The 25,762-nt window shown below is 32.6% G+C and overlaps 1 protein-coding gene across 1 annotated transcript; it reads left to right on the top strand.

The window, feature by feature from the left end:
- Nucleotides 300-8,788, top strand: LOC109716422 (transcription factor TFIIIB component B'' homolog). The gene is made up of 17 exons (XM_020241857.1): nucleotides 300-422; nucleotides 1,176-1,238; nucleotides 1,320-1,501; nucleotides 1,582-1,642; nucleotides 2,021-2,142; nucleotides 2,365-2,431; nucleotides 2,579-2,635; nucleotides 2,977-3,155; nucleotides 3,229-3,295; nucleotides 3,452-3,705; nucleotides 4,117-4,516; nucleotides 5,130-5,230; nucleotides 5,339-5,364; nucleotides 6,573-6,750; nucleotides 7,220-7,364; nucleotides 7,986-8,107; nucleotides 8,205-8,788. The coding sequence occupies exons 2-17, from the start codon at nucleotides 1,181-1,183 to the stop codon at nucleotides 8,394-8,396; spliced, it is 2,211 nt and encodes a 736-aa protein (XP_020097446.1). The 5' UTR covers nucleotides 300-422; nucleotides 1,176-1,180; the 3' UTR covers nucleotides 8,397-8,788.

Raw genomic sequence — 25,762 nt, 5'->3', positions numbered from 1 at the left:
ATTTTAAACAAAAAATAATTTAACAATTTTAAAAAATTAAAATTTAGGGCTATGTTAATTTATTATGTAACTGTAAATATATATATATTAATTGATATGTGTTACCTTGAAGGTTTGAACCAGCGACATGTGACGTTCCACAAAATTACACTAACCACTAAATTAAAACTAATTTGTAATTAGATTACCACAAATCACAATTAAACCATTCATTAAATCAAATCCTACTTCGACTCTCCCCCTCTCCCCTCTCTCTCTCTCTCTCTCTCTCAAACCCTCGCCTTTGCCCTATTCCCTCTCTCTCTCTCTCTCTCTCGCATCCCTCTCTCTCTCCTTCCCCGCATCCCTCGCTCTCTCCTCCGCCGCCGCCGCGGTGTCGAGTGGCTGCGCCGCCGCAATCGGCCTCCGATCACCCTCCTCCGGTATCTCTCTCTCTCTCTCTCTCTCTCTCTCTGTTGTGGGGTTCAAAGTTCGAACACGAAGAGTACTGTTTTGGTACTGTTTACGGAAGCTACGATTGGGAAAAGGGATTTATGTTTGCTATGCGTGATGTTGTAATTGCAGTGCTCTGCTCACATGTATGTAGGTTTTCACTTTTTGGTGTGTTCAGAGACAAATACTTGTTGTGTTCAACAAGTCGGATTACATAAATAGGTTAAGATTCTTAGGTTGCGACATAGTTATATATTAGTTAGAATGTGCACGTAAAATGGTGGAATTCGCGAGATTCAAGGGGCTGTTGTGTGATTCACGCCGATAAGAATGAATAGCTTGCGTCCACATTGATTTAGGCAGTAGGAGGGTATTCGAATCCATGTATGCGTGCGATTCTGGAGGCATAGCATTTTTCCTATTGAAAATTTTAGAACTTTAATCTGCTGGTATTGCATGTTTTAACAAACTAGGTTGTCACCCTAAAACAATTTTTTTTTTTTTGGAATTATTCTTGCATTTTATCGACTTGGAAAGTTCCGTTCTTTTTCTCTTAATTGCTGTTAAAGCCAATTCTTATTAACTGCTGCATTATCTAGCAATGGATTTCTCGAAAGAGACCAAAGCAGGAGTACTCTGATACATGAGCTACTGTTAATCATGCTATATATTGAACGTATGAATATTTCCTGGGTTTGTAGTGCCGAGATTATTCATTTTCTCTGTGCTTTCCCTTTATGCAGAGAGCATGGTTGCTGAATTGGATTTTCTCGACGATATTTTTCTCGAACCAAAAGAAAACACTGGTAATAAGAATTTAGTTGAAGATTTATTAGACTTTACCCTGTCCTTTGAAAGGTAAAGCTCATTGCTTTCTCTGTTAGCAGAGAAAAATGTGGGTAAATTCCGTCCGAAGGTGCGTGCTAAAACCGCCAAAGCGGCAACCAAACCCTCTGAAACTGCTGCTTCCGCCAGTACTTCTTCTAGCACCCAAAAGCCTCAGTCGCATGATTCCAATGTTAAGCAGAAGGAACAGGTTTTGGAGCCACATAAAGGAAGCTCGGGAGAGGTAAAAACGAAGCATTTATTTGTATTTAGGAGGTTCGTATGTTATCTTACAGTGATTCATTGTTATTTACTTATTTTCAGGATGCAGGTATGCCTGTTGGGCTGGACTCTAATGTTGATCCCGTAAGTCCTTCCTCAGCAGGTGGGACCTTGTCACCCTTATACTATTGCTTCTAGCATCAGCATCTTTTTTTTTTTTCTTCCTTAACGGATATACCCCTGCAGAATTATGCAATTACATGTTCAACGCCACAATTCACAATTTTTAATGTCTGTTCCTTGAAATTGCAGTTTCTTACTAAATTGCCTTATTCGTGAGTTGGCTAATCATTGAGGAATATTATAAAAGTTTTTCTTGTATTTTATTAAGTACAGGGGCATAGATGAAAGAACTTTAATCAGATTTTGTGAGGATGCACATAATAATTACATGATTCTGCGGGAATATATTTCTTGTTTATAACTTCTTTCCTTCTCTGCTGATCTGAAATGGAAGCCATTCCCTCTGAATTTTACATAGACCAAGGAGCCCCAAACAAAAATGAAGAATCACTTGTCCACACTGAGGCGTCTCATGATGTTCGACAAGTTTACGAGGGTGATGTTGATATGCAGATGCACCATGATAAATCAGAAGCTCAGGTAAGATGATTTAAATATTTTGGATAGCATATTTCATATGCATACCCCTGTAATTATGGGATGTGCATATACCCCTGCAAAGTTGGTAGGTGCGAACAATTTTCAGGGGCATGCAATATGCAAATTCCCATATTTGATATATATGAAAAACACCCTATTGAATACATTTAATATTCTCTTCCTCTTTCCTCCTAAAACCTTTTTGTGAATGTCATTTATCAGGAAGTGTTGGAAACATTCAGCTTGGAGTCTGGGGCAAGAGCTCTTTCTCAGGTTGCCGGAACCTCTGGTACGTGGTAGTTTTCTGGCTATTCTGGGTCAAGATTAGTCTGTTGTTTTTCTGAATTTTTCACATAGGAGTTGGAGTAAACAGAACCATATTTCAGATCATACCAGTTGAGTTTGTGAAGAGCTGAAAAAATTCTAATTATTTTAGGTGTAAATTTGATGGAGACATGTTTTCGGATCAATGATGTTAATTCTTCTGGAAATGGTATACAGTCTGCCCTGCAAATGGAAGATTGTATAGGTTGACAGCTTTGTGGATTCTATACATTTTTTATTGAAGTTTGAGTACATTTGAGGACTATTCCACAGTAACACCAATTTCATTTAGATAACTTGCTTTAATTTTTCTTATCATTTTTTTAGGGGACTGTCTATCATCCTCTGTAGTTTTTTCTCTCCATTTCTTTCTTTTTTCCTCAAATGTGCCAGATCATTTTGTGCAATTTGCATATTTTTGCACAGGACATGTCACTTTTCTTTTCTGCTGAACTATACTTTCCTAGGAGTAAAAGTGGCTCATATCACTAAGCTCTTCTTGGTGTGTAGAGTCCGTTCCTGCAGTAAATCTCAGCAGTAGCTCTCCAACAAAAACTAACACGAATGAGCAACCTCTTGTGGAATCAGAAGAACTAGTAAACAATTTAAAAGATTCTATTGATGGATCTCAGGACAGAGAGAACGATCATAATTCACATGCTCTTCCTGGTCAAGGAATTGATGAACTGGTAATTTGATTTAAGCTCTTTAACCTGAATTCTTCAACTTCTCTACTTACATATTTCTAGTTATTTATTCCAGGGAGCTAATATGCTTGCTAACATGGAATCACTTGATGATTTCTCCTCACAGCCCAATGCTACTGGCGGTGAGTACAAGGACAACTTGGTATTGAATGATTACTTCTTGTTAAATAGGAATTTTTGATTACTTATGTAAGGAGATGCTGGTGGATAGATCACATTGTAATTGATCTTCTCTTAATATGCAAATTTTTTGATATAATGTGTACATAATTTTTCAGCAGTTAACAATGGTGAGAAGGTCCAACCTAAGCGACAGCAAAAAGAAGGAAAAAGGAAATCGGTGTCTTTTGTTCTTCCTGATGCTAATGATTCTGCAGCTCCTACAGAAAACTATACTGAGCAATCCAACCCTATTGAAACAGATATTCCCTCCCAAGATACAATGGCCTGTGAAAATTTGGAAGATGGCCTGGATTCATCACCTATGCCTGATGATTGGTTTGCTGACTTTGTTATGAAGCCAACCAAAGAAGTAACTTCTTAGCTCATGCAATCTCTTTTATTGTTTTATTATCATAGATATGTTTATTGGTGCTTTCATGTACGCATCCCTGTAAAATCATCTATCACCGTATATCTCTGTAAAATCTAAATTTTTTTGTACCTTTTGAGAAAGAAGTTTCTTTACCAAATTACCTAATTTTGAAGTTGGAAAGCCATCCCATTCATTTGGGGAAGTTTTTTTTATATTAGAGAAGGTTCCTCTAAAGAGGATGTTGTAACGACCAGAATTTATATTAGAAATCAAGTATTGGTAAGTGCATTGATGAATTTTCAGACCTGTGAGTTTTTTTTATTGAAATATATAAAGGTTATATAGGTAAATATCTCACACCTTTTTATAATTTTATTACTAAGTTACCTTGGGTTCTGATTTTGGCAGAATGATATCAGCAAAGATCAGTTTTTTAACGATTTTGATGATACTGGTAACCAAAATGTTGAAGAACCAAATCCAGAAACTGCTGAAGAAGTTGGAGCTACCAAATCATCTAGGAATTTGAGAAAGAAGTCCAAAGAGAAAGCAGATGTTGATTCGGATATCAGGACATGTAATCTTTCTGAAATGGATGAAGTTCTTAGTGATGATAATGATGAAGATGATGATTATAATGGCAAAGATGCAGAAAAGAGGAAGAGGGTCCCAAGAAAGTCGAGGAAGCAAAAGGATGAAAGTGAGACATCAAATCAGAGGCGCAAGAGAACCTCCAAGAAATCCAACTCATTTGTAGAAGAATCGCCAAAGAAGTTTTCCCATGCTCTACGTCGAAAGAGACGGAGAGGTAGTTGTGAGACCTTTTCATTCACTAAGAGAAGCTACTACATCATACACATGAAAGAAATTTTTATCATTGCATGTATGTCCTTGCAGATATATGAAGTTGTGTAATGCCCTTGTAAAGGTGGTATTTGCTTGGATGCTGCTAGGTACCTTGTTTACCTGCATTCACACCCTGACCATGGGTATATGGAAAAGCATTTTTGCACAGCTACCCTCAGCAAGGGCATATGCACAAGCAAACAAGATTCTGAAGGTTTCACAGGCAGATACTAATTTTGCAGGAGTATTAGCTCTATTCACATCTGCATGGGAATATATGCTAAAACTCAAGAATTATTGCCTGTACTCAAGCACCACATCATCCGTGCACTTCCCAAATGCCAAATCTATCTCACACTTTTAATGCAGCCATCCAATTCTTTTTTAAAGAGGATAAATTTTTAATCAAGAAAAGGCTGCAACTCATTGGGTAGTGTGGATTGAAGAAATGGAATTGATAGCATCACATGGGGCATTGCACGGTTGATGTAGTGCGCTGGGTGCAAGTGAAATCTTTTGTTGCTAAAATAGATAGTGGGATTTATCTTGATATTTACTTGGGCTTCATTTTATAGTGGACAAGGTTTTGCTTGAAACGCCTCAGAACGAGATTGATCGAAGGCAGATTAGCATAAGGAATCTCATATTGCTAGCAGAGAATAATGAGAAAAATTGGGTGTGCTTTCTTTTCTTTTTCTTTTTTCTTTTTTTGGAGGCCAATTAGGTGGTAGTTAAAAGTGTGTTTCATATCTCACTATGCTCTTTTATGTTGACCTGTTTACAGAGTAAACAAGCAGCAGCTGGTCAAAGGTATGGAAGTAAACTAAGTTTTTTAAGCAGAATGACTTTTGTTCCTTACGATAGCAGTGGTTCCCTCTGTATGCGCCATTGAACTTCCTAGGTCTGCATAATTGAAATGTCCCTTAGAGTGACTTTTTCCTTGCTAAAATAGTGCAATTGTGAATTGTATGCTAGCACATTTCCCCCCAAAATGACTCCCCCTATGGAAGTGGGAATCTTTTTTTTTTTTTTTTTTGGTTAAAGAGGGATAAACCCTATTTAGAGGGAATCAACTTTAATTCCGAAAGGGATTGAGAAATTCTTTTTTTTTTCACAAACAATTATTTAACTTCAAATATTAATCTATATTTAATTTTAAACTATAATTTTATATTTGAGTTTGAATTATGGATTCAAAATTCAATTTTTAATTTCTAAGCTCAAGTTGTTTACTTTCTAATATTAGTTTGATAGTTGAATTTAGTTCTAAATTTAAATTCAAGTTGTGAACTGGAATTTGAATTGTAAATTCAAATTTTAACTTCAAATTGTGGGTTCAAATTTGGATTCAAATTTTTATTGCTAATTCGAATAGTAAATTTAAATTTTAATGAAAGTTTAATCTTTTTGAATTTTAATTTGAACATGAATTCAATTCCGATTCCTTTTATGAACCAAACAAATTGGAGTTTTTATTATTCGTTTTCAATTCCGGTCCATTCCCATTCCTATTCCTATTCCGATTTCTATTCCTATTTGAACCAAACATGCGATAAATGGATTGACCTTAACAAGAAACAAATAGTGAAGGCCTTACTCTATGATTCTAATACATTTGTAGTGCAGAAGCTTTATATTCTACATGTTATAATAAGCTCAAGTATTCATTTTATTGGAAGAAATTATTTGGTGATTCTTTGCTGTAATTTCTTTACCTTAATTTGAGGGAATTGTCATTTTCTTTTTTGTCACATGAACTTTTGGAAATATAGCTTTCTAATCAAAGCACAAACCTAGGGTACCGCATGAAAACATTTTTAGTAGTAGTTTGCAAACAACAAGCTTTTAAGAATATTGCGAGTTTTTTTTCCGAACACGTCAATCGGATAGAAGTTGTTTTTAAATTTTAGCAACACAACCTTATCCCTTGTAGTATGTTTTGATTTGTGAAGGATTTGTTGTACTTTTGTTGTCAATTATTACTGACATTTGATCAGTCATATTTTAATGTGCTGCAGTGTTTACAGAAGAAAAAATCCAGATGACTTTGATTTTTTCGGCGGTGAAGAAGAAAATCATGATAACGAGGAAAATGGCGGCGCTCAGCCAAGTTCCACAAAATTGAATTACCACTCTTATATGAATAGAGCGAAGTCAAAAAGATGGTCAAAATTGGAAACAGAAATGTTTTACAAAGTATGCAATAAACAATAGCGATATATTACATTTTCCTATTAGTAACCAAGTACGCAACAAATGAAAGTTATGATTTTAATTGGAACTATTGTTCTCGCGTATATTCTTTTACCGTTCGTATATTTCTTTGGAAGTTTCTATTTGTTAGGCCTTTCTATCTTATAATTCTATCAGTACTGTTTAAGCTAAATTGCAAAAAACACATGACTATGTTGTGCTTTTCATATTGCTCCCTTCAACTATTAAAACCACGTTTTCACTGAAATGACACATAAGCAAAGTGATATAATTGGCCCAGAAACTCTAATGAAGGAGGCAAAGAGATGAATATTTAGAGCTAAGGGGGTAATATGTAAATATATTAATATTCCACAATGCCCATGCTCAAGTGAAAATCATGATATTAATGGAGAGCTTTCTTCTTAGCTTAATGTTGAAATTTCTTCCTAATGTTGTCTTGTCACTTCAGGCTATTCAGCAGTTTGGAACAGACTTTGAAATGATACTACAGCTATTCCCTGGTCGTACACGTCACGAATTGAAAGCTAAATATAAAAACGAGGAGCGGAAACATCCTTTAGAAGTCCGTGATGCTTTAATTTATCGCTCTAAAGGTGAAAACCTTAATATTCTTGATGTTATTGTTTTTCCTTTATGCTTGCCAACTTTCGTTTTTGGGTATATATGTATAGTGAAATATGCACAGGCATGTATGTGTTTTTGGTCTTTGTGGTGATAATAGCCAATTTCAAGGGTACACATGTATTGAGCCTTTTCTAGGAATATATGTTTAAATATCTGAATTTGGAAGATTGTATATGCATTATGTAAAACTATTAAAATTTAGAAATAACAGTTGCATTTTCATACAATAAAATTTAGATAAAAGAAAAGATGATGGAAATTCCATCAATGCAGCAGTTACCTAGAGAAGTTCCTTAGTACTTTCAGCAGTTCCACCTTTTTCTTGGTTGGTAACCTGCTCACTAGTTTATATTTGCCACTTTTCAAGAAATGTATATTGTAGCTTTATAAAATATATGCCTTAAAATCATCTCTCATTATGTTGTCCTTTTTCCTTTTAATTATAATGTTATCATTTTTGGTCAATTTTATGCTCTTTTGTCTTTGCTCGCTATTATTTTGAACCTCCCTATACTTCAGTTCTATTTTGTCCAAGCCTTTACCACTCACAAAACGATTAGTAATTATGCTGTTTTTTCGGTTTTGTGCAGATCATTCGCATTATGAAGAGTTAATTCAAAAGCTGCAAATTCAACCCGAGGAGAACCCCCAAAGAGATACAACCGCTAATCAGGAGACGGAATCGCAAGACGGGATATCGGAAAATGTTGAGGTTCCGCTCTGACAATGCTGTTCACTCATGTTCAAAATTCACTTTCCACATATTTTGTATGGAATTTCTAATTTGTTTTCTATATTATTAAATCAAGGATTGGTTTGAGGAGTTCACTAAGAAGACAGAACAAGAGGAGGCCAATGAATGGGAAGATAGAGAAAATAGGCCTATGAGTTCTAATGATGAGAAAAATGAGGCTCAGACCCCTGCAGAGGTGGATGATTTTGATACTGCTTTTGATTCTGACATCCGAGACGTGGAAAAGGACTTTTTTGAGGGCTTTTGAACTACCAAGAAAGAGGAGCAGCTTGGTCACTTCTACTAGTGAGTTTCCACTTTACCTACCCCTTAAATGTACCCAAAAAACATCTGAGCATTGTGACTAACGAGCCACAGTCGATTTGGATCAGTCCTTTTGATCTTTTTGTATGATTGGCTAGCGGGGTGCAGGAATAGGTTGGTCGAGGTAGTTTGTGGCAAAATTGTGACAACATTTAACCCATGTCGTATATAATGATGCAGCCAGGCTGATCGCGTATAATGTGAGAAAGTAAGAAGTATTCGTTAGATTAGTTGTTCTTTTTGTATACAACTTTTTGTAGGGGATATTTTGTACATTGAATGCATACAATTCAGCTTTAGCTTAATATAATGCTTTTCAGATGAGTCTAATGATTCTGATGGTGTGTTTAGTAATCGTAATCTTACCTGAAAATGTTCTTGTCGGTGTGTATAATATTTAGATTTCATTACATGTTAAGAGGTGAATATATCGATAAGATATTATTGTTCAAAGCCATAGTGTACACTAAAAGATGAGTTTGGTGGTGTTGATTATTATCTAGATGATAAAAGTATAAATGAAAATAAAATATTGATTGATCAAATAGAAAATTGACCTTAATTGTTGCAATTTATTCTATACAGAATTATATTATCAACAATGTTTCTTCAAGAGGATAAATTGTTGCAAAGCATTGTATTGGACTCTTAAATACGTGCAGTTTTTTTTTTCTTTTTTCTTTTTTTTTTGTCTTTTTGTGTTTTGAGGGGGGTTGGTGTTGGGTGTTGGGGGTTAAAGCTGATGCATAAAGTATAAGAAATCCAAATTAAATGATTCTTTTGGGAGAAAGATCATGTAGTTTTTATCATAATGAAAGGTTTTGATTGTCATTTTATGGCTTATATCTAACTTCTTGTTGATTGTGGAAAGTATTGAATTTTTGTGTAAATGATTCAATGACGGTATATAATCCAATTCCCCATGTAAATATATTGGTTGTGATCAGCAGTATCTAAAATGCTGGCAGACAAAAGAAAATATTTTTTTTAAAAAAAATTTTTACTTACACAAAGTAGTTCAAAAGTCCTCTATCCATTTCTCTTGAAAAAAAGAAAAAAATCTATTTTCTGATGCATAAGAAATAAATGTCCGAAGGTTATATAAAATTTTGCTTGCTAGTCTTTTATACGCTGCGGATCACATTAAATTGTTTATATTTTGATTTTAAGAACTCTTTATTTGGGTTTTACGTTATGACTTAAAAGTTTACTGTAGCTGTTGGATTTTTATGTTTGTTAAAAATGTGTGGCTCTGTATATATTTTTTGTCTTTTCGCGCAACTGGTATCGAAACCTGGGACCGTAATGGATTTGCATCTAAGGTTATGTCACTTTATTTTTATTTAGTAGCTGTGTAAAAGTGTTCCAATTATATGAAGAAGAATCCATCATGTGCTCCCTCTCTTCAAAACTGATCCAAAGCAGTCAAAATTGAGTGGCCATCATTGAAACATTGAACATTATTTCAAAGCATGCTCTTCTTCTCTCCTTTACCACAGCTTTTTTTGCCCGCACTTTCTCTCTCTCTAAAACAGCCTTTCTTGGTTGCACAGGATATGGTTCTGTTTTCATGAGCCCCTCCTACTTTTTCTCTCTCTCACACTTTTGAGCATTCAATTGAGTGATACTTGGAAAGGTAACCTGTGAAAGAAAGCTGAGGAGACCCTTATTTTGTTGATTGACTTGGAGAAGCCCCATTGGTGAGCTACTACATTACTAGAACATGACACTCTGGTGATGCTATTGTTATGTCACACTTTCACTCTCTCTAGAAAATTTGTTCCTCAAATTTAGAAAGAAACACATCAATGTTTCTGTGGAGTAATGTATACTTTTAAGGACAAGCTTAATTCATTAGTAACCAAAAAAAAGATGCATATAGTATCTTTTATGTTGTTATCCGTGTTTATGATTGGGTACAGCAATGGCATTTAACTATTCATATAATTAGTGAGTTACAGAACTATTTCTGATGAACTTTTGCCTCAATCAAGTTACTTTGGTGAACATAAATACTGATGCAGTAGAACATTCAGCATGCAGCATCTTGTAACCTGTAATTTGTTCTACTTTATTTTAATAACTTCCTACCTGAAATAGAAGAACAAAGGTAAGTGCCTTTATCGGTATCTGTTCTAGTTCAAGTTCCTCCTCATTTTGGTTATAATTTGCTCTTACTCTTAAAATTTGTTTTACAAATTTGTTAATATCTAAACAGTGAATGTTTACCTAACTATGATTAGAGGTACCAGTTTCATGCTCTTCTCGATCAAACTAACATTTAGAATATTAGAATCTCACTTTTTTCCTTTCTTGACAAAATTTTACGTATAATTGCAAGTAAAATGAAAGAAATCTGTCTAAGATTCGATAGAGAAGCCGTGCGAAGTGGTCGGTGCGCCGTGCATGGTCCCCTCGACATCTTTCTGTTGTAATCGGGTAAGGTAAACATCTACATTCATATCCAAAATAAAATGAAGTTGTTTGTCTCTCCATTCAATCTACTACCTAAAGTTGTGGGACTTCTCCTTTCAACAGAGAGCAGCTTTTTTCCACCAAAGGGATGCTGCAACTTTTAGTAGTATTGATCATAAAGGATGCAGGAGTCATTTGGATTCATCTGTTACAAGTTGGAACTTTTTGTCAGCCCTCCTGAACTTTACCTCTCTTGCAAACAGGTTCTTGAACTTTCTCTGTGGCAATTAGACTTTCTAAACTTTATTAAACAGTTCAACAGACCCCTCTTCTTAAATGAAGTTACTAATTACGCAGCTTGTTTTGATTGTATGTCGTGTATATAATTTTGCAAGATTTAAAATACAGACAAACCTATTGTTAAGAAACCTATTCTTTCTCTTTCAATTTGTATTCTTTTGCTTACTGTTAGCATTGAACAAATAAATTTCTTTGTGTTTTAAAGATTAATAAGATTATATGCAATAGATGTGACCAAAACAGCTGCAGAATTAGTAGCTTTAATTTTCGGGTCCCTTTTATTTATCTAAGATGTTAGTCACATCATCCATTAATTGTTTAACACTTCAGCTAGCATTCAAAAGCAGATGCATTATTTTTTTGCTTTTCAAACAAATTCAATACAAATTAAGGAGCTTATTGCAGTGTTCTGATTTATGCTTTTTAACTTTTTCCACTTAAGTTGATGTGAAAACATATATAGTGTTGCACTTTTTTGCTTTTTTGTTCCTTTTGTTTTGTTTTGTTTGTGAAATCTCTCTTAGACGAATTTGTTTATTGTTAAACAAAAATCAATCATTGATGCAATAACATGTCAATGAAAAACATGGTAAAAATTTAAAGGCACCCTCAACTATACCATTTTGGAATAGGCCCCTCAACTTCCCTTCTTTCTTCTTTTAAATAAAGTTACACTCCAACTTATATATATATATTTTTATTTTTTGTGATTTTAGTCAAACGAATTAGCGGTTTTTCTAAGTCCAATAGTGATTATTATATTTGATGGATGGAATCTTCTTTTAGCAAATGAAATAGCAATAATTAAGCAAAATACCTTAATTTAAATAACTAATTAACTCAAACCAAACAAGTAGAAGTAAAGTGATTGCCTTAAAGAAAGAAAGAATAAAAAAGGGGTGTATTTTTAGAGGGCCTGTAGTTAAGGGGCTCATTCCAAATTTTTACCCCAAAAAAATGCCAAAAAGAACTAGGAAATAATTTTGGTTGGATTTGTATTAGTCTCTGTAATATGCCAAACACTAAAACTAAGCATACATTGAAGCAAATCATGTGGTGAACTTGGATTGTGCCAAAAAGCCAAGAGCTTAAGCATGGTAACTGTACTTAATTTGTCTCCAGGTTTAAGTACAATGTATTCTTGGTTCAAATGTTTGTAATCTTCTTTCTCAATGCTTGATGATCTCGGGTTCGATCCGCGGTACTTTGGTGTAGTAGGGTTTTCTCCAAAAAAACCATAAAAAAGAAAAGAAAAGAAAAGAAGTTTCTTGAATCCATTCTTCTTGAAGAGGATAATTTGCACCAAATTAAGCCAACTTACATTAATTCGATTTAAATTTAATCTTTGGTAAATGGTTAATTAACCTAGTGAATGGAATGTACAATCAACTGGATCCTGGTTTGTGCTTGTAAGTGTTTTTATTTGGATTTCATACATAAGTGCTCTTGGTCCAGCAGGTGTTTGAGGCTTCATCATGGATGGGGCTTCAAACTTAAGATTGATGCATGACATGTACTTGCATGGACATGACACCCTTGTCATATGCGTGGGGATGTGACATGGGCCCCATAAGCCCTAATAAAGTTGGAACATGAGAATGTGACATGCCTGTTAGGCTCTATTCAATATGTCTGTGTATGAGAGAGAGGGAGGGAGGAGGGAGTTATCCATTTTATTTTTTTTAGGGGGAATTGCTTATATATTTTTAAAAAGTTTCACATTTTCTGATTTAACTCTTTTAGAAAACTAATATTAAAATATCTTTTTAACGTTTCAAGTTATTTACCAACCATCCCTAGAGCAAGTGGCAAAGGGCTTGGTGGTTGGTACCCGAGACCCAAGTTTGAATTCTAGTTGATTTACATTTCTAGCTAAGTTTATTTATAAATGAAATAAACGAAGCGGGTAGCGTGCTACCTATCTCTAAAAAAAAAAAAAAATTTTGAGTTATTTCAAATATACTTCTAGAGTTAAATTTTATTAGTGAATTATTAATAACAACCGTTATTTCTGTAAAATTATTATTTTGTCGTTTCAAATACATCCTTCTATCGTTACCAACCTTTCTTATTTATCCTTAAGTTAGGGATAAAAAGATATTTTGATTTTTTATTCTTTTCAAATATATATTTCTACCATCATCAATTTTTCTTATTTGTCCTTAAGTTAAGGGTAAGAGAGATAATTTGATTTTTTTTTTTTTTATGTGACGCCCCAACTTTCAAGGGGATTGCCTATCCTAGGATTGCTCCGGTTCTAGCACCTTTAACTTTCTTAATCTTTTAGGCTTAGTTATTATCCAAAATGCTTAAATCGGGTTAAGAGCTTAGCCCTATTATATCTTATATATAGGACTATCTGGGGTCTTGCAATCTCCCTCCCTTTAAGTCCTGATGTTCTCGTCAAGCTCAGACTCACAAGTAACAGGCGATGTGAGACTCGTCTCGCTAGCCTTGTCATTCCGATCTTGGCTCAGCCGAGACTTATATCACACTTTCGGCTGGTAATTAGTTCTAATATCAACTGGGACGCCCTAACTTCTCACGGTGTCACCCATCCTAGGACTACTTTCATCCTAGCACGCTTAACTCTCTTAACTTTTTGGGCCTAGCAACCACTCAAAATACTTAAGTCAGGTTAAGAGCTTAGCCCTATTATATCTTATATATAGGACTACCTGGTATCTCACATTTTAACTCTGGTAGAAATTTAACCAGGTTTAATCCGAGATAACTTAATGGGTACTAACAGCCGAGGTATTTTTTAATAATAGAGAAATATACAAGGAGTAATTTGAAACAAAAAAAAGTAAAAGTATATTAAATATTTTAGAAGTTTTTAGGGACATTAGATATTATCCCTTTTCTATAATAGTTATTTCATTCTCGTAGAACAAGTAAAGACCAATCTAATCTTATTATCTTTCAGAAGAAATATATAAGTAAAGATTATGTTTTATTGTTTAAAATAGAATTATTATATAGTCCATGATTTGATGTTCATAAGCTAATATCGCTTCATTAAATGAAATTGTGAAAAGATGCCCATATCAAATATATCTTCAGGAGAAGATATTAAATTTGATTAGTCACAGTCCAATAAAACTCTGCCACATAGCTGATGATTTAACTTAATTAATTTAAGATATTACTATGTGATTGATTTGGAATGTATCTGGTGTGGATTACAAAGAGGACTAGAGAGAGAAAGAGAGAGAGAGAGAGTGTGGCACCACAACCTAACATCAATGCTTTTAATTTGATGTATGAATGAAAGGCAAAACAGCCATGGCCCCCCCACCCTTGGTTGTGTTGGAATTCATGGCCCTAAGATTACTTAAAAAGCATATATTCCCCTCTCAACCCCTTTGTCTTCTTCTCAAACACCTTTAGGATCAGAAGCCCAAGACCTCTTTTTAAGGGTCTAGGGCATGGGGGTGCACTTTAATTTTTGTATTAACCCTTGATCTAGATGACAACAAATTATGGGACAAAAATAATCCCACCCCCCACTAACCCCTTATTCTATTCACTCAAATGGTACCATATTCTTAATCATCTGTGGATGATTCCAAACACCCTTTTTAAATAAATTTTCCAAAGCACACTTTGGCTATTCCCAAAGTTCCACTAAAAAAATGCAGTAAAGTAGGATTAAGAATCCAAGTGATGGGATTTGGGCTCAAGTGGGGGGATTAAAGTAATGTGCTAGATAGATTAGGATAATAAGAGGGTCTAATCCTTGAGGGATTTGGGCACAAGGGGGTTGACCAGCTAAGGCTTGGGGGAAAGCAAAGGGGTTTTGATTTGGCCATGGGGACGGTACTAACTGTTGAAATTCCTGGTAAGTGAAGTAGNACAGTCACATGAGGGGAGGGGAGGGGAGGGGAGGGTGGGGGGTTTTGCTTTAGATCATGTGATTTTAGAACCTTGTCAGTTAATCAAAAGTGATGCTCTTTTGGAAGGATATCTCATCTCATTTGTGTGTGAGCCACAATGCTTAATTATTTATGTCCATGTCTCTAGCTTTATCCCTCTCTAATCAAGTTAGTACTATTAGTGTTCTTTAAGTTTTTCAAGAGTCAAATATGTGTGCGCCAGAGTTTTGAAAGTAGAAGCAGTAATTTAAAACTTTAATTTTCGCTCCATTCTAGTGAAAGTTGTTACTGGTACATTTGCATAGAGTTCCACTCAAATAGGTGTTTTGTGGAAACTTTACAAGGACCAAATACGTCTTTTCCGTTATAAGCCTATTGAAACAAAGAGACAGATTAAAGCAGGGCCAAATAGGTCTTTAGTTGAAGAATAGCTCTTTGCGAACTTAAAAATGAGTGCTTATTTGCTGTGCTTCTATATTGAAGAGTTTGTTTGGTCCTGCTTCTATAATTTTAAGGCGACTTTACCACAAAGAACACCATTTTTGTTCATTTTGGAAGGGTTTGCGAGACACAAATTAAATTAGCTAAATCGGTGCCGACTAAAGAAGTTCTTCTAAATCTCGCGCTTGTAAGATTAGCACTTTCAGCTCCAGTAAGGCCAAACAGGCTCATAGTAGAATAGAGCTTGTATAGTTGGTTGTGATTGCTAATTTATAAAACCCAGGTTGTGCTAATATATGGTTAATTATCCAAACACTTTTCCATGAGAGAGGGAGAGAACCACTTTATAAAAGATTATAACATTTCCCCTTAAGCTTAATTTTCTTACTTGAATGCAAATTACCAGTTTGGATCAGTTCATGGTCTTGTGCTGAAAAGAGTCTCTTTCTTCCTTTTTTTCCCCCTTTTGAGGGGTTTCAAAAGGCATAAAAAAATATTAAAAATTTTCTCTATGAAATTTTATCTCTGATATCTGAAGGCCCACTGGAAGATCAGCTGTTACATCTGGTTCTAGCCCAAACTATTTTTGAGCAATGAAAGCTTAAATGGTCCCCTACTACAGTGTGTAGCTTGAACAAGAAAACAGGAAAAAGCCTAGTACTGTTACACATGATTAGAGGGGGTGCATATATAATGCATCATGTATCTACAAACATTGAGAGTGATTGATTAGGGCTAGGTCTCAAGGTTCCTAATAGTAACATCTTATGGGTGTACTACAACTTATTTTCGGCTAATTAAGCAAACTAGAGCTCTATCAAAAGCGAAAGGTAAAAGTTTTAAATTAAAGCTTCTGTTCTCGCATATCAAAAACAGTTATCAGTATCTCTTTAAGTAGTTCTAAATATTTATGTACACTTTAGCTAGATCAAGCAGGTTCTTTGTGAGAGATTAGTGAGAGTCAAATAATCCTACTTTTTCAAAAGTTTAAGCCAGTGGAGAATCAATAACATCTATTTTTAATAGTATTCGGTCGTCCTCGGACTCGGACTCGGACGATTTTGATAGATATATAAAACTTGGACTTTGATATGAGTAGGGGGATGGTGTTTTTCTCAATTAAATAGCAATCAACAAGCTAGGATGATATCCAAGACTTTTTTTTTGGTTTACAAGTTTAAGCTATGTTAATTGCAATAGCAGATATATTCCTACCAAGTTTAACTTTTTATGTTTATTTCTATAAAGGTCCTAATATTTTTAAATATACTTCTACTGTTAAAATTCGTTAGAAAAATATAGTTAACCATACGTAAAATACTTAATCTTAATTAGTGAGCGATGGAAAATGAATTTTTTACCTCTCTTATATTATTTATGATGGTAGAAAGAAAAAAGATGATCGCTGGGGATGAAATTTTTAGGAGGATATTTCTATATAATTCTAACAGCTAAGACTTTTAGAGAGACATATTTATAATAATGATAAAAATATCATTTTACTTATCTTTTATTAAAAAATAAACGTTACTCTAACGATAGGAAATTAAAGGGACAAATATGAATATGACTGGATTTTTACAGGAATAAATATAAAAAATTGAACTTACAGAGATATATTTGCTATTCGATATATTTACACAGAGCTGTATGAAATTAACCCTTTAAGCTAATAATAGTTAATAATTTTTTAATCATTCCTCTATGAGAGAGAGAGAGAGAGAGAGAGAGATGAATGAATGGAAAAGAAAAAAAGGAAAAAAAAAAGAAAAGGTGAGGCTCAGAGCAAAGGAAGAAGAGAGAGAGAGAGAGAGAGAGAGAGAGAGAGAGAGAGGGGCAGTCCCATAAAGAGTGCATGATTTTGGGAAGTAAGATGCAGGCTATAGTGGTGTATGCTGGGTCAGTGAAGAAAGGGTTTTGAGGGGGGGCCAAAAAAGGCAAGCTTGCCCATGCTCTCTATTTCACATTTTCCCTGGCATCTTTGCCTCTCTTTTCTCCTGACATGAAGGGTTGTGGGCCTCACCTTATTTTAATAACCCTTCTCCTTTTTTTTCACTCTTATAATATATATTTATATTTATATATATTTTTTTTGAAAAGAGGGCCTGCCAAACTATGCTCATTCACTTTGGTCTTGCTGCCATGGAATCAGCACTAACACCAAAAACCAAATCAACCATCTGGCAAAAACACACACACTCTCTCTCTCCCTCTCTCTCTCTCTCTCTCTCTCTCTCTCTCTCTCTCTAAAGAACAGATAAAGTGATGTTGGTTTAGCTTTGTGTGACAATAATTGCCTGGGAAAAGTTAAATGCTTATATAGAAATTTTTTGATTGCACTATAGTGGAGTGCCTTTTTGTTCTTGGTTTAATATAGATGTAATGTTGTTTCATAAAATACTATTTGGATCAACATATTAAGTTTTTTTTTTTTTCTCTACTCAAAAGTTGTAAGATTAGAGTTCTTGCTTTTATTGATCAGAGCTGAGTTTATTTGTTTGGAAAATTCTTCAGTGAAAGTAAATGAAGATGAAAACAGAAGCATCCACATAAGCACTTCTTTGTAAATGGATAAATCGAAATTGATTTGCAAAGAATTTAAAAAAGTATGTGGGGCCCCCTATATAGTAGGGTTTCTATAGGATTGGGTCAGGCTATGTCCAGTTACGCACTATTTTGGTCCAGGGTCTAAAACCTCATTTTCGTTCCTATTCGGTCCCAAATTTCGCTCATACATTGATGATTTACATATTTACATATTTTTAAGATTAAGTTTAAAAGATTAAGGCTCACACTCGATCTTCTTTGGTTAGATCCCTCGACATAGATTATTATAGGTGTGTATATATATATATATATATATAGAGAGAGAGAGAGAGAGAGAGAGAGAGAGAGAGTCCAGCTACTGTACTTCTATATAAGTACAATCGTCTTCGTACTCATAAGTCGTTTTCGATGATAGAGTTTTCGAATCGACAAACTATACCGTTAAACATTATCTAGAATATTTAAAATATTTAGAAATCAAATTTTATAATTTTTTGACATCATTTATCTTATCGTGAAAAAATTTTAAAATTGACTATTTTTAACGGCCGGTAGGAAATATTTGCTAGTTTAACAGTGTAAAAGAAAAAGAATCGGAATCGGTTAAATTTTTGAGAAAAAATTCTATTCACTATTTAGATAAAGATCAATAACTCCGATTTTAAATTGAAGAATTCGATTATCTATTTTTAGGACATCGTTCGATTTTGACCATACATGCATTTTATGCCTACTTGATGGACTTTATTGTGACTTCGAAAAATTACGAAATTTATCTTTTAGAAGTTTTAAATACTTCTGATCATATTTGATGGAGTGGATCGTTGATTCGGAATCTCTATTATAAAAAAAAGACTTATGAGTACGAAGGACTGTAGCCCTTCTCTCTCTCTCTCTCTCTCTCTCTCTCTCTATATATATATATATATACTAGTCGAATGTACGTGTAAATACACGTAACAATTATTATAATTTATTTTAAATCAATATAAATTTGTACATTATATATATTTAAAATTTTACAATAAAAATTATATTTATAAATTAATATGTTATATTTTATTAGAAAATATTTACAATATCCTACCGTGTTCTTTTTTTATATATATCGAACATTTTTATATACTTTTTGATTTTTTATGAATCAAATTTAAATATATTTTTTAAACTAAAAGCATTAAAATTTAATTCACATTTACTTTAAAATTTAAAATTTAATATTGATCCACCGTAATAAAAAAATTAATTGTTAATTCAAATTTGATATCAAAAATTAAATTTAATTCATAATTTAAACTCAAATTATTTAAATATAAATAATGAATAGGAATGTATTTTTACAAATTAAATCATAACCCGTTTGTTTTTATTTGAGATATTTTTCTAACAAACTTGATTATTAATTGTTCATAGGATGTGAATTTATAAATAGATAGAAATGCTATTTTTTATAGATTAATTTAACACTATTTTATTTGAGATATTTTTAATAACACATGTTGATTATAGATCATTTGTTAGGGAATAGATTTTTATATACAGTAGAGATTTAATGAGTTATCATTATAATCGTGTCGTTTTTTTTGAAATATTTGTTAATAAATTAATATAACCCATTCGTAGGGAATATTAATTTTATTTCTTTTTTAATATAGCTAGAAAATTTAATAGATTGATCTAAACGTTTGGTTTTTATTTGAGATATTTTAAAAATTAAATCATAACCATTGTGTAGGGATATTTATTTATCTCCCTTTGGATTCCGTCTGTTTATTGTCGGAATTTCCTATACGCTATTTATTAGTGAGTATAGATATAGATTGTCATAACCATCTACTTTTTACTTGAGATATTTTAACAAATTAATTCATAACCATTCGTATGGTATTATTTTATCCCTTGCTATTTCCGTCTTCATTGTCGAGAATCCCTATACGCGTCTTTATATATTATATATTATATTATATATATATTATATATTGATAGGCCATGGCTACTATACTATTATGAGTATTGGAGCCCTCGATAACTACATAAGTTGTTTTCAATGTGAGCTTCCAAATCCGATGATCCACTCCGTTAAATTTGATCTAGAGATTTGAAAACTTCTAGAAAAATAAATTTCGTAAATAGTTTCGAAATCATATAAGTCTGTCCAAGTGGGCATAAAATTGAACGGTTCAATCAACACGACGTCTAAAAAAGTATGATTGGATCTTTCATTCAAGATCGGAGTTATCTGATCTTTATCTATGTAGCTGTGAATAGATTTTCTATCAAAAACTTCAACAACATTCTGATTCTTTTACACCGTTAACTAGCAAGTATCCTATTAACGGCCTGGTTGAAAAATTGTCAAATTTGTGACTTCTTGATCGTAAGGTAAATGATGTCGAAAAATTATAAAATTTGATTTCTAGAAGTTTTAAATGCTATAAATAACGTTTAACGGTATGGATCGTCGATTCGGAAGCTCTATCATCGAAAACAACTTATGAGTACGAGGGCGATCGTACTCATAATAGTATAGTAGCCGGACCCTATATATACATATATATAAGAAAATGAAAACTGAGAATTGATTTTATAAGAAGCCAAAAGAATGTTATGATATTTGTTAAGATCATTTTCAAATAGTTTAGTACATATCAGTTAATGTGCATGATCACCTCATATCTCCACCATGCAATCGAGTACGTACGTACATTCACAACATGCACTCATTCTCTTACCTTCTTTAATATATATAATATTTTAAACATATGGCCCTAGCTGCGTTACGAAAAATAGTTGCATTAATATATAAAGCACTCATTTTTAGTACCATATTTAATACGGATGGGGCTCAGGATTTTTATTGATGAGACATATGATTTACTAGTACAATGTATTGCTGCTTTTCTGCCACATTGATGATCAAAAGCAATAAAGCAACATGTATTGTGTCAATGTCTTCCTTAATTTGCCCTTTATTTTCAAATATTTTCCCGGGCCATATGTATATGTATAACATTTTCTTTTTTCTTTTTTTTTGGGTTAACGGTCGTTAGGTTCAACATAAAATCGTGAAAAATAAATTTTCGTAAAAACAAATTTTTCGTGAAAAAAAAATTATGTTTTGCAGTGTATGCTTTATAGGAAAAAAAAAAATAGCTTTTTATCAATATTTGTTTAGTTAAGAAAAAAGATTCACATTTATTTGGTTTGATAGAAAAAAATGAATGAAAAAAGTTTTGCACAGCTTGATTTTGTTTTCTGTCAAAAAAACAGCAGAAATGAAAAATTCAATTTTTTTTTAAATCCGTAAAAATACTCTTATAAAAAAATATTTTTACGTTGAACCAAACAAGCGGAAATATATTTTTTATTCCGAAAATATTTTTTAGTTCATTTTACGCCGAACCAAATGCCCCCTAATTTATAATAAGTTTTCTTACATTTTGGCGCTTGTTGCAATTACCTTCTTGTATAAAAAATTATAGTAATTACCCTCCTACACTTTGTCATTATCTCAAATAAATCCAGTTATTTGGGATAATTATTGAATTTAGCTATGGAGCGTTGTAAAAATAATTTTTAAGATAGAATTACATATAAGTAATGCAATAGAATCATAAATTCGAACAAATTGCTCAATAAACTATCAATTTTGATAATATTAGCAAAATATGATATCTCATTTGTCTAAATCTTTTATATATTTTTGAGTTGCAAATTAAATATATGTTGAGATAGGGAACAACGTACGTAATATGCCAACTTGTTTTAGTAAAATTTCACACCCAAATTTGCCAAAAATTTTTAAATCTTTTTGGATCTATTTGAGATGGCGACAAACTATAGGCTGGTAATTGATGTAATTTTTAATGCAGGGCGGTAATTGAGACCGGGGCTAAAGTGCAAGAGGAATTTTTTAAATTAAATTATTATTATTATTATTATTATTATTATTATTTTGTTTGAAGTGTGCATGTACTAACAATTATCCTCTCTATATGTAGCTAGTGCGCTCGTGGCCTCTTTCTTGTTGAGGAGAAGTGGTGCAGTGTAACATGCATGAGTTAGCATTTGGAGAGAGAGAGAGAGAGAGAGTGATGAGTATAGATTCTTTCGTACTCATAAGTTATTTTTGATGATGGAGCTTTCAAATTGAAGATTCATTCGGTTAAATATAATTCTAGATTATTTGAAACTTTTAGAAAATAAACGCGCGGTCAAAATTGAAGGACCTTCTAAAAATAGATGATCGGATTCTTCTTCAATTCAAGATTAGAGTTATTGATTTTTATATACATAGTGAATAGAATTTTTTATCAAAAATTCAACCAGTTCCAATTCTTGCACACTGTTAAATTGGCAAGTGTTTCATACCGGTCGTTAAAAACTATCAATTTTATGATCTTTTGATCGTTAGGTGAATGATGTCGAAAAATTACGAAATTTGATTTCTAGACATTTTAAATGCTCTAAATCATGTTTAACGGTTTGGGTCGTTGATTCAGAAGCTCTATTATTAAAAACAACTTATGAGTACAAAGCCAATCATACTCATAAGAATATAGTAACTAGACTCATATATTTATTTATTTATTGATACATACATAAATCCATATACTATTTCTGGCTCTCAAAAAAAAAAGAAAGAGGAGATCGATATACGTAAGTATTCTAGCTCTCTTCCTACACAAACTCATAGAATTGACATTTATATTTATTTCAACCTTTTACCTCTTACAGGAGAGGAGATGATAATTATTGGGCTAATTAATTAAGTCCTGATTAGTTAAAATGTAACTAGACAATTAATTACACTCAATAATATTTAGAACTCTTTTGTAAAAACTTTATAGAACATATGCAACAAAGCTGCTTGAACTTGCAGTGTCGCACTTTTGCAGTTTACATGGCTACCCAAATTAAGTTTAAAATATTAAAAAAAGCAACAAAAAAACAAAAAAAAAGCTGCATGAACAATTCACCCTTTTGTCAATCACATCCCTTATATTATATATTCAATACATATGTATAGTGATCAATAATGTTTTGCACATATACATACCCTTGGGCCTAAATTTCATAAAATTGATCTTATATTAAGCTGTTAATTATACTCCTTACTTATGATACATTAAATTAATGCACACCAAACCAAATGATTTCTTATCCATATGTTGGTTAATTTGTGCAGTCCAATTATACATGGTGTTACACAAAATGGACAATATATCTAATAAAAAAAATGATCCTGATCTAGTTTGAACATTTTTGTCCACATGCATAGTGGAGATAATCTTATATATATATATAGAGAGAGAGAGAGAGCTACTATATATACTCTATTGAGTATAGTAACCTACTCATAAATTATTTTCAATGATAGAATTTCTGAATCGTTAAATATAATCTAGAGTATTTAGGCATATAGAAATCGAATTTTGTCATTTTTAAATTTATAATAAAGTCTATTAATTGGATATAAATGAACGGTCAAAATGAAACAACCTCATAAAAATAAGAAATAGGATTTTTAAATTCAAGATCAGAGTCATTAATTGATCTTGATTTATATAGTGAATAAAACTTTTTATTAAAAATTTAATTAATTTCAATTCTTCTACACTGTTAACTCAGAAACGCTCCATACCCAGCCATTAAAAATGTCAATTTGAGGCTCTTTGTATCGTCGATTCAAAAACTTCATCATTGAAAATGATTTATGAGTACGAAGATGATCGTTTTTATAAAGAGCATAGTATTCTTACTCTCTCTCTCTCAATATATATATATATATATATATATATATATATATATAGGGTCCGGCTACTATTCTATTAATAGGATTGGGACTCTTGTCCTATCAAGTCGATTTGAATGATCGGAACTTCAAATTGATAATCGGCACCGTTGAAGTTGATCTACACAATTAGATAAATCATACCACATGCATGCTTTGATATGAGAAATTACTAAAAAGGTAAAGGAATTTAGAGATCTAACCCATTAATCTGTAGACTGAGAAACTAAACCTAGAACCTCTATATATGTTTTGATGGGGCTTAGGTTTTGCTTTGAAACCATATACCTAGAAAATAAATCGTATAGAAAAGAATTAACAAAAATATTCTTAATGAGAGAAACTTTTTCCTGCTTTTTTTCTAATAAGAAACTTTTTCTTCTTATTTTTTGTGTCATTATCAACACAAGATGCGTAACTTAAACTTACAAGCTATTATAAAAAGCAAGCAATTAATACCAACCACTAAACTATGCACAAGTATGTGAAGGAAAAACTTTTTTCCTCCTTGTTTTTATAAAGGAGGCCTCGTGAGAATCAATTTCTTAGGTATAGTATTACTGTGTTACATTTCAATTTCGTTTCTACTAAGTAGGAAAATTGAACTATTAATTATACTATGTGCATGCAAGGATCCAAGGGCAAAAAACTCACTATTAGCAACTTTTTGCTACTTATTAATAGTATTAATTCTGGCTCAAAACTCTCTCTCTCTCTATATATATCAATAGTATTCTAGTTAGACTATATATATATATATATATATATAGCAGGGCTGCTGTGCTCTCAGGAGCACGGAGGCCTCCGTGCTTCTGAGCCGTTTTCGATGATGGAATTTTCGAATCGACGATCGGCTCTGTTAGACTTGATCTAGGGTATTTGACATTTCTAGAAAATAATTTTTGCGATTTTTTGATATCATTTACCTAGTGATCGAAAGGATTCAAAATCCATAATTTTTAATGGTTGATATCTGCTGTTTTCAAGCTTAACGGTACAGAAGTATTCAAATCAGATGAAATTTTGATACAAAATTCTTTATACTATCTACAACAAGATCAATATTTCTGATCGAAAAATTTAGTGCTATATCACTACTTTTTATAGAATTTTTATTTTCAGCTGTTAAAAATTATTGATTTTTAATTCTTTCGATTGCTAGGTAAATGATATCGAAAAATCGTAAAAATTATTTCTAGAAACTTCAAATACGCTAGATCAAGTCTAACAGAGCTGATCGTCGATTCAGAAATTCCATCATAAAAAACGGCTCAGGANATATATATAAAGTGAGGCTGGTATGCTTTTGCAAGCGCGGAGCCCTCCATATATACTTCCAAGTCGGTTTCATGATTTTTCAATATCATTTGCCTAGGGATCGAAAGGGCTCAAAATCAATAATTTTAATAATTGCCATGAGCCGTTTGCAAGTTTAACGGTATAGAAATATCAAAATCAAATAAAATTATGATGAAAAATTCTTTGTACTATATAAAATAAGATCAATATCTTTAATCTAAAATTTTAATATCATATCATCATATTGTGTAACATTTTTATTTTCAGTCGTTGATTTTTTTCAATCACTAAACAAATGATATTAAAAAATTGTGAAATTTATTTTCTAAGTACTTTAAATACTCTAGATCAAGTTTAATGAAACTAATTGTCGATTTGAAAGTCCCAAGATCGAAAACGATTTAGAAACATGGAGGGCTCCATACTTCCAAAAGCATACGAACCTCACTCATATATATATAATGGAGCCAATCGTTGATCGAAAGTCCCAACATCGAAAACGACTTGAAAACACAAAAGACTCTGTGCATTCAGAAGCATACCAACGTCACTTATATATATATATATATATATATATATATATATATATATATATATATATATATATATATATATATATATATATATATATATATA

This window comes from Ananas comosus, linkage group 10 (assembly GCF_001540865.1).
Source record: "Ananas comosus cultivar F153 linkage group 10, ASM154086v1, whole genome shotgun sequence".
Taxonomy (NCBI): Eukaryota; Viridiplantae; Streptophyta; class Magnoliopsida; order Poales; family Bromeliaceae; genus Ananas; species Ananas comosus.
This window is presented reverse-complemented; position numbering and strand designations above follow the sequence as displayed.

Excerpts from the sequence above, each read along its gene's own strand:
- LOC109716422 (XM_020241857.1), top strand. The coding sequence starts at position 1,181 with ATGGTTGCTGAATTGGATTTTCTCGACGATATTTTTCTCGAACCAAAA. Across the intron at positions 1,502-1,581 it reads ATAAAGGAAGCTCGGGAGAG|GATGCAGGTATGCCTGTTGG; the intron begins GTAAAAACGAAG and ends ACTTATTTTCAG. Across the intron at positions 1,643-2,020 it reads CGTAAGTCCTTCCTCAGCAG|ACCAAGGAGCCCCAAACAAA; the intron begins GTGGGACCTTGT and ends AATTTTACATAG.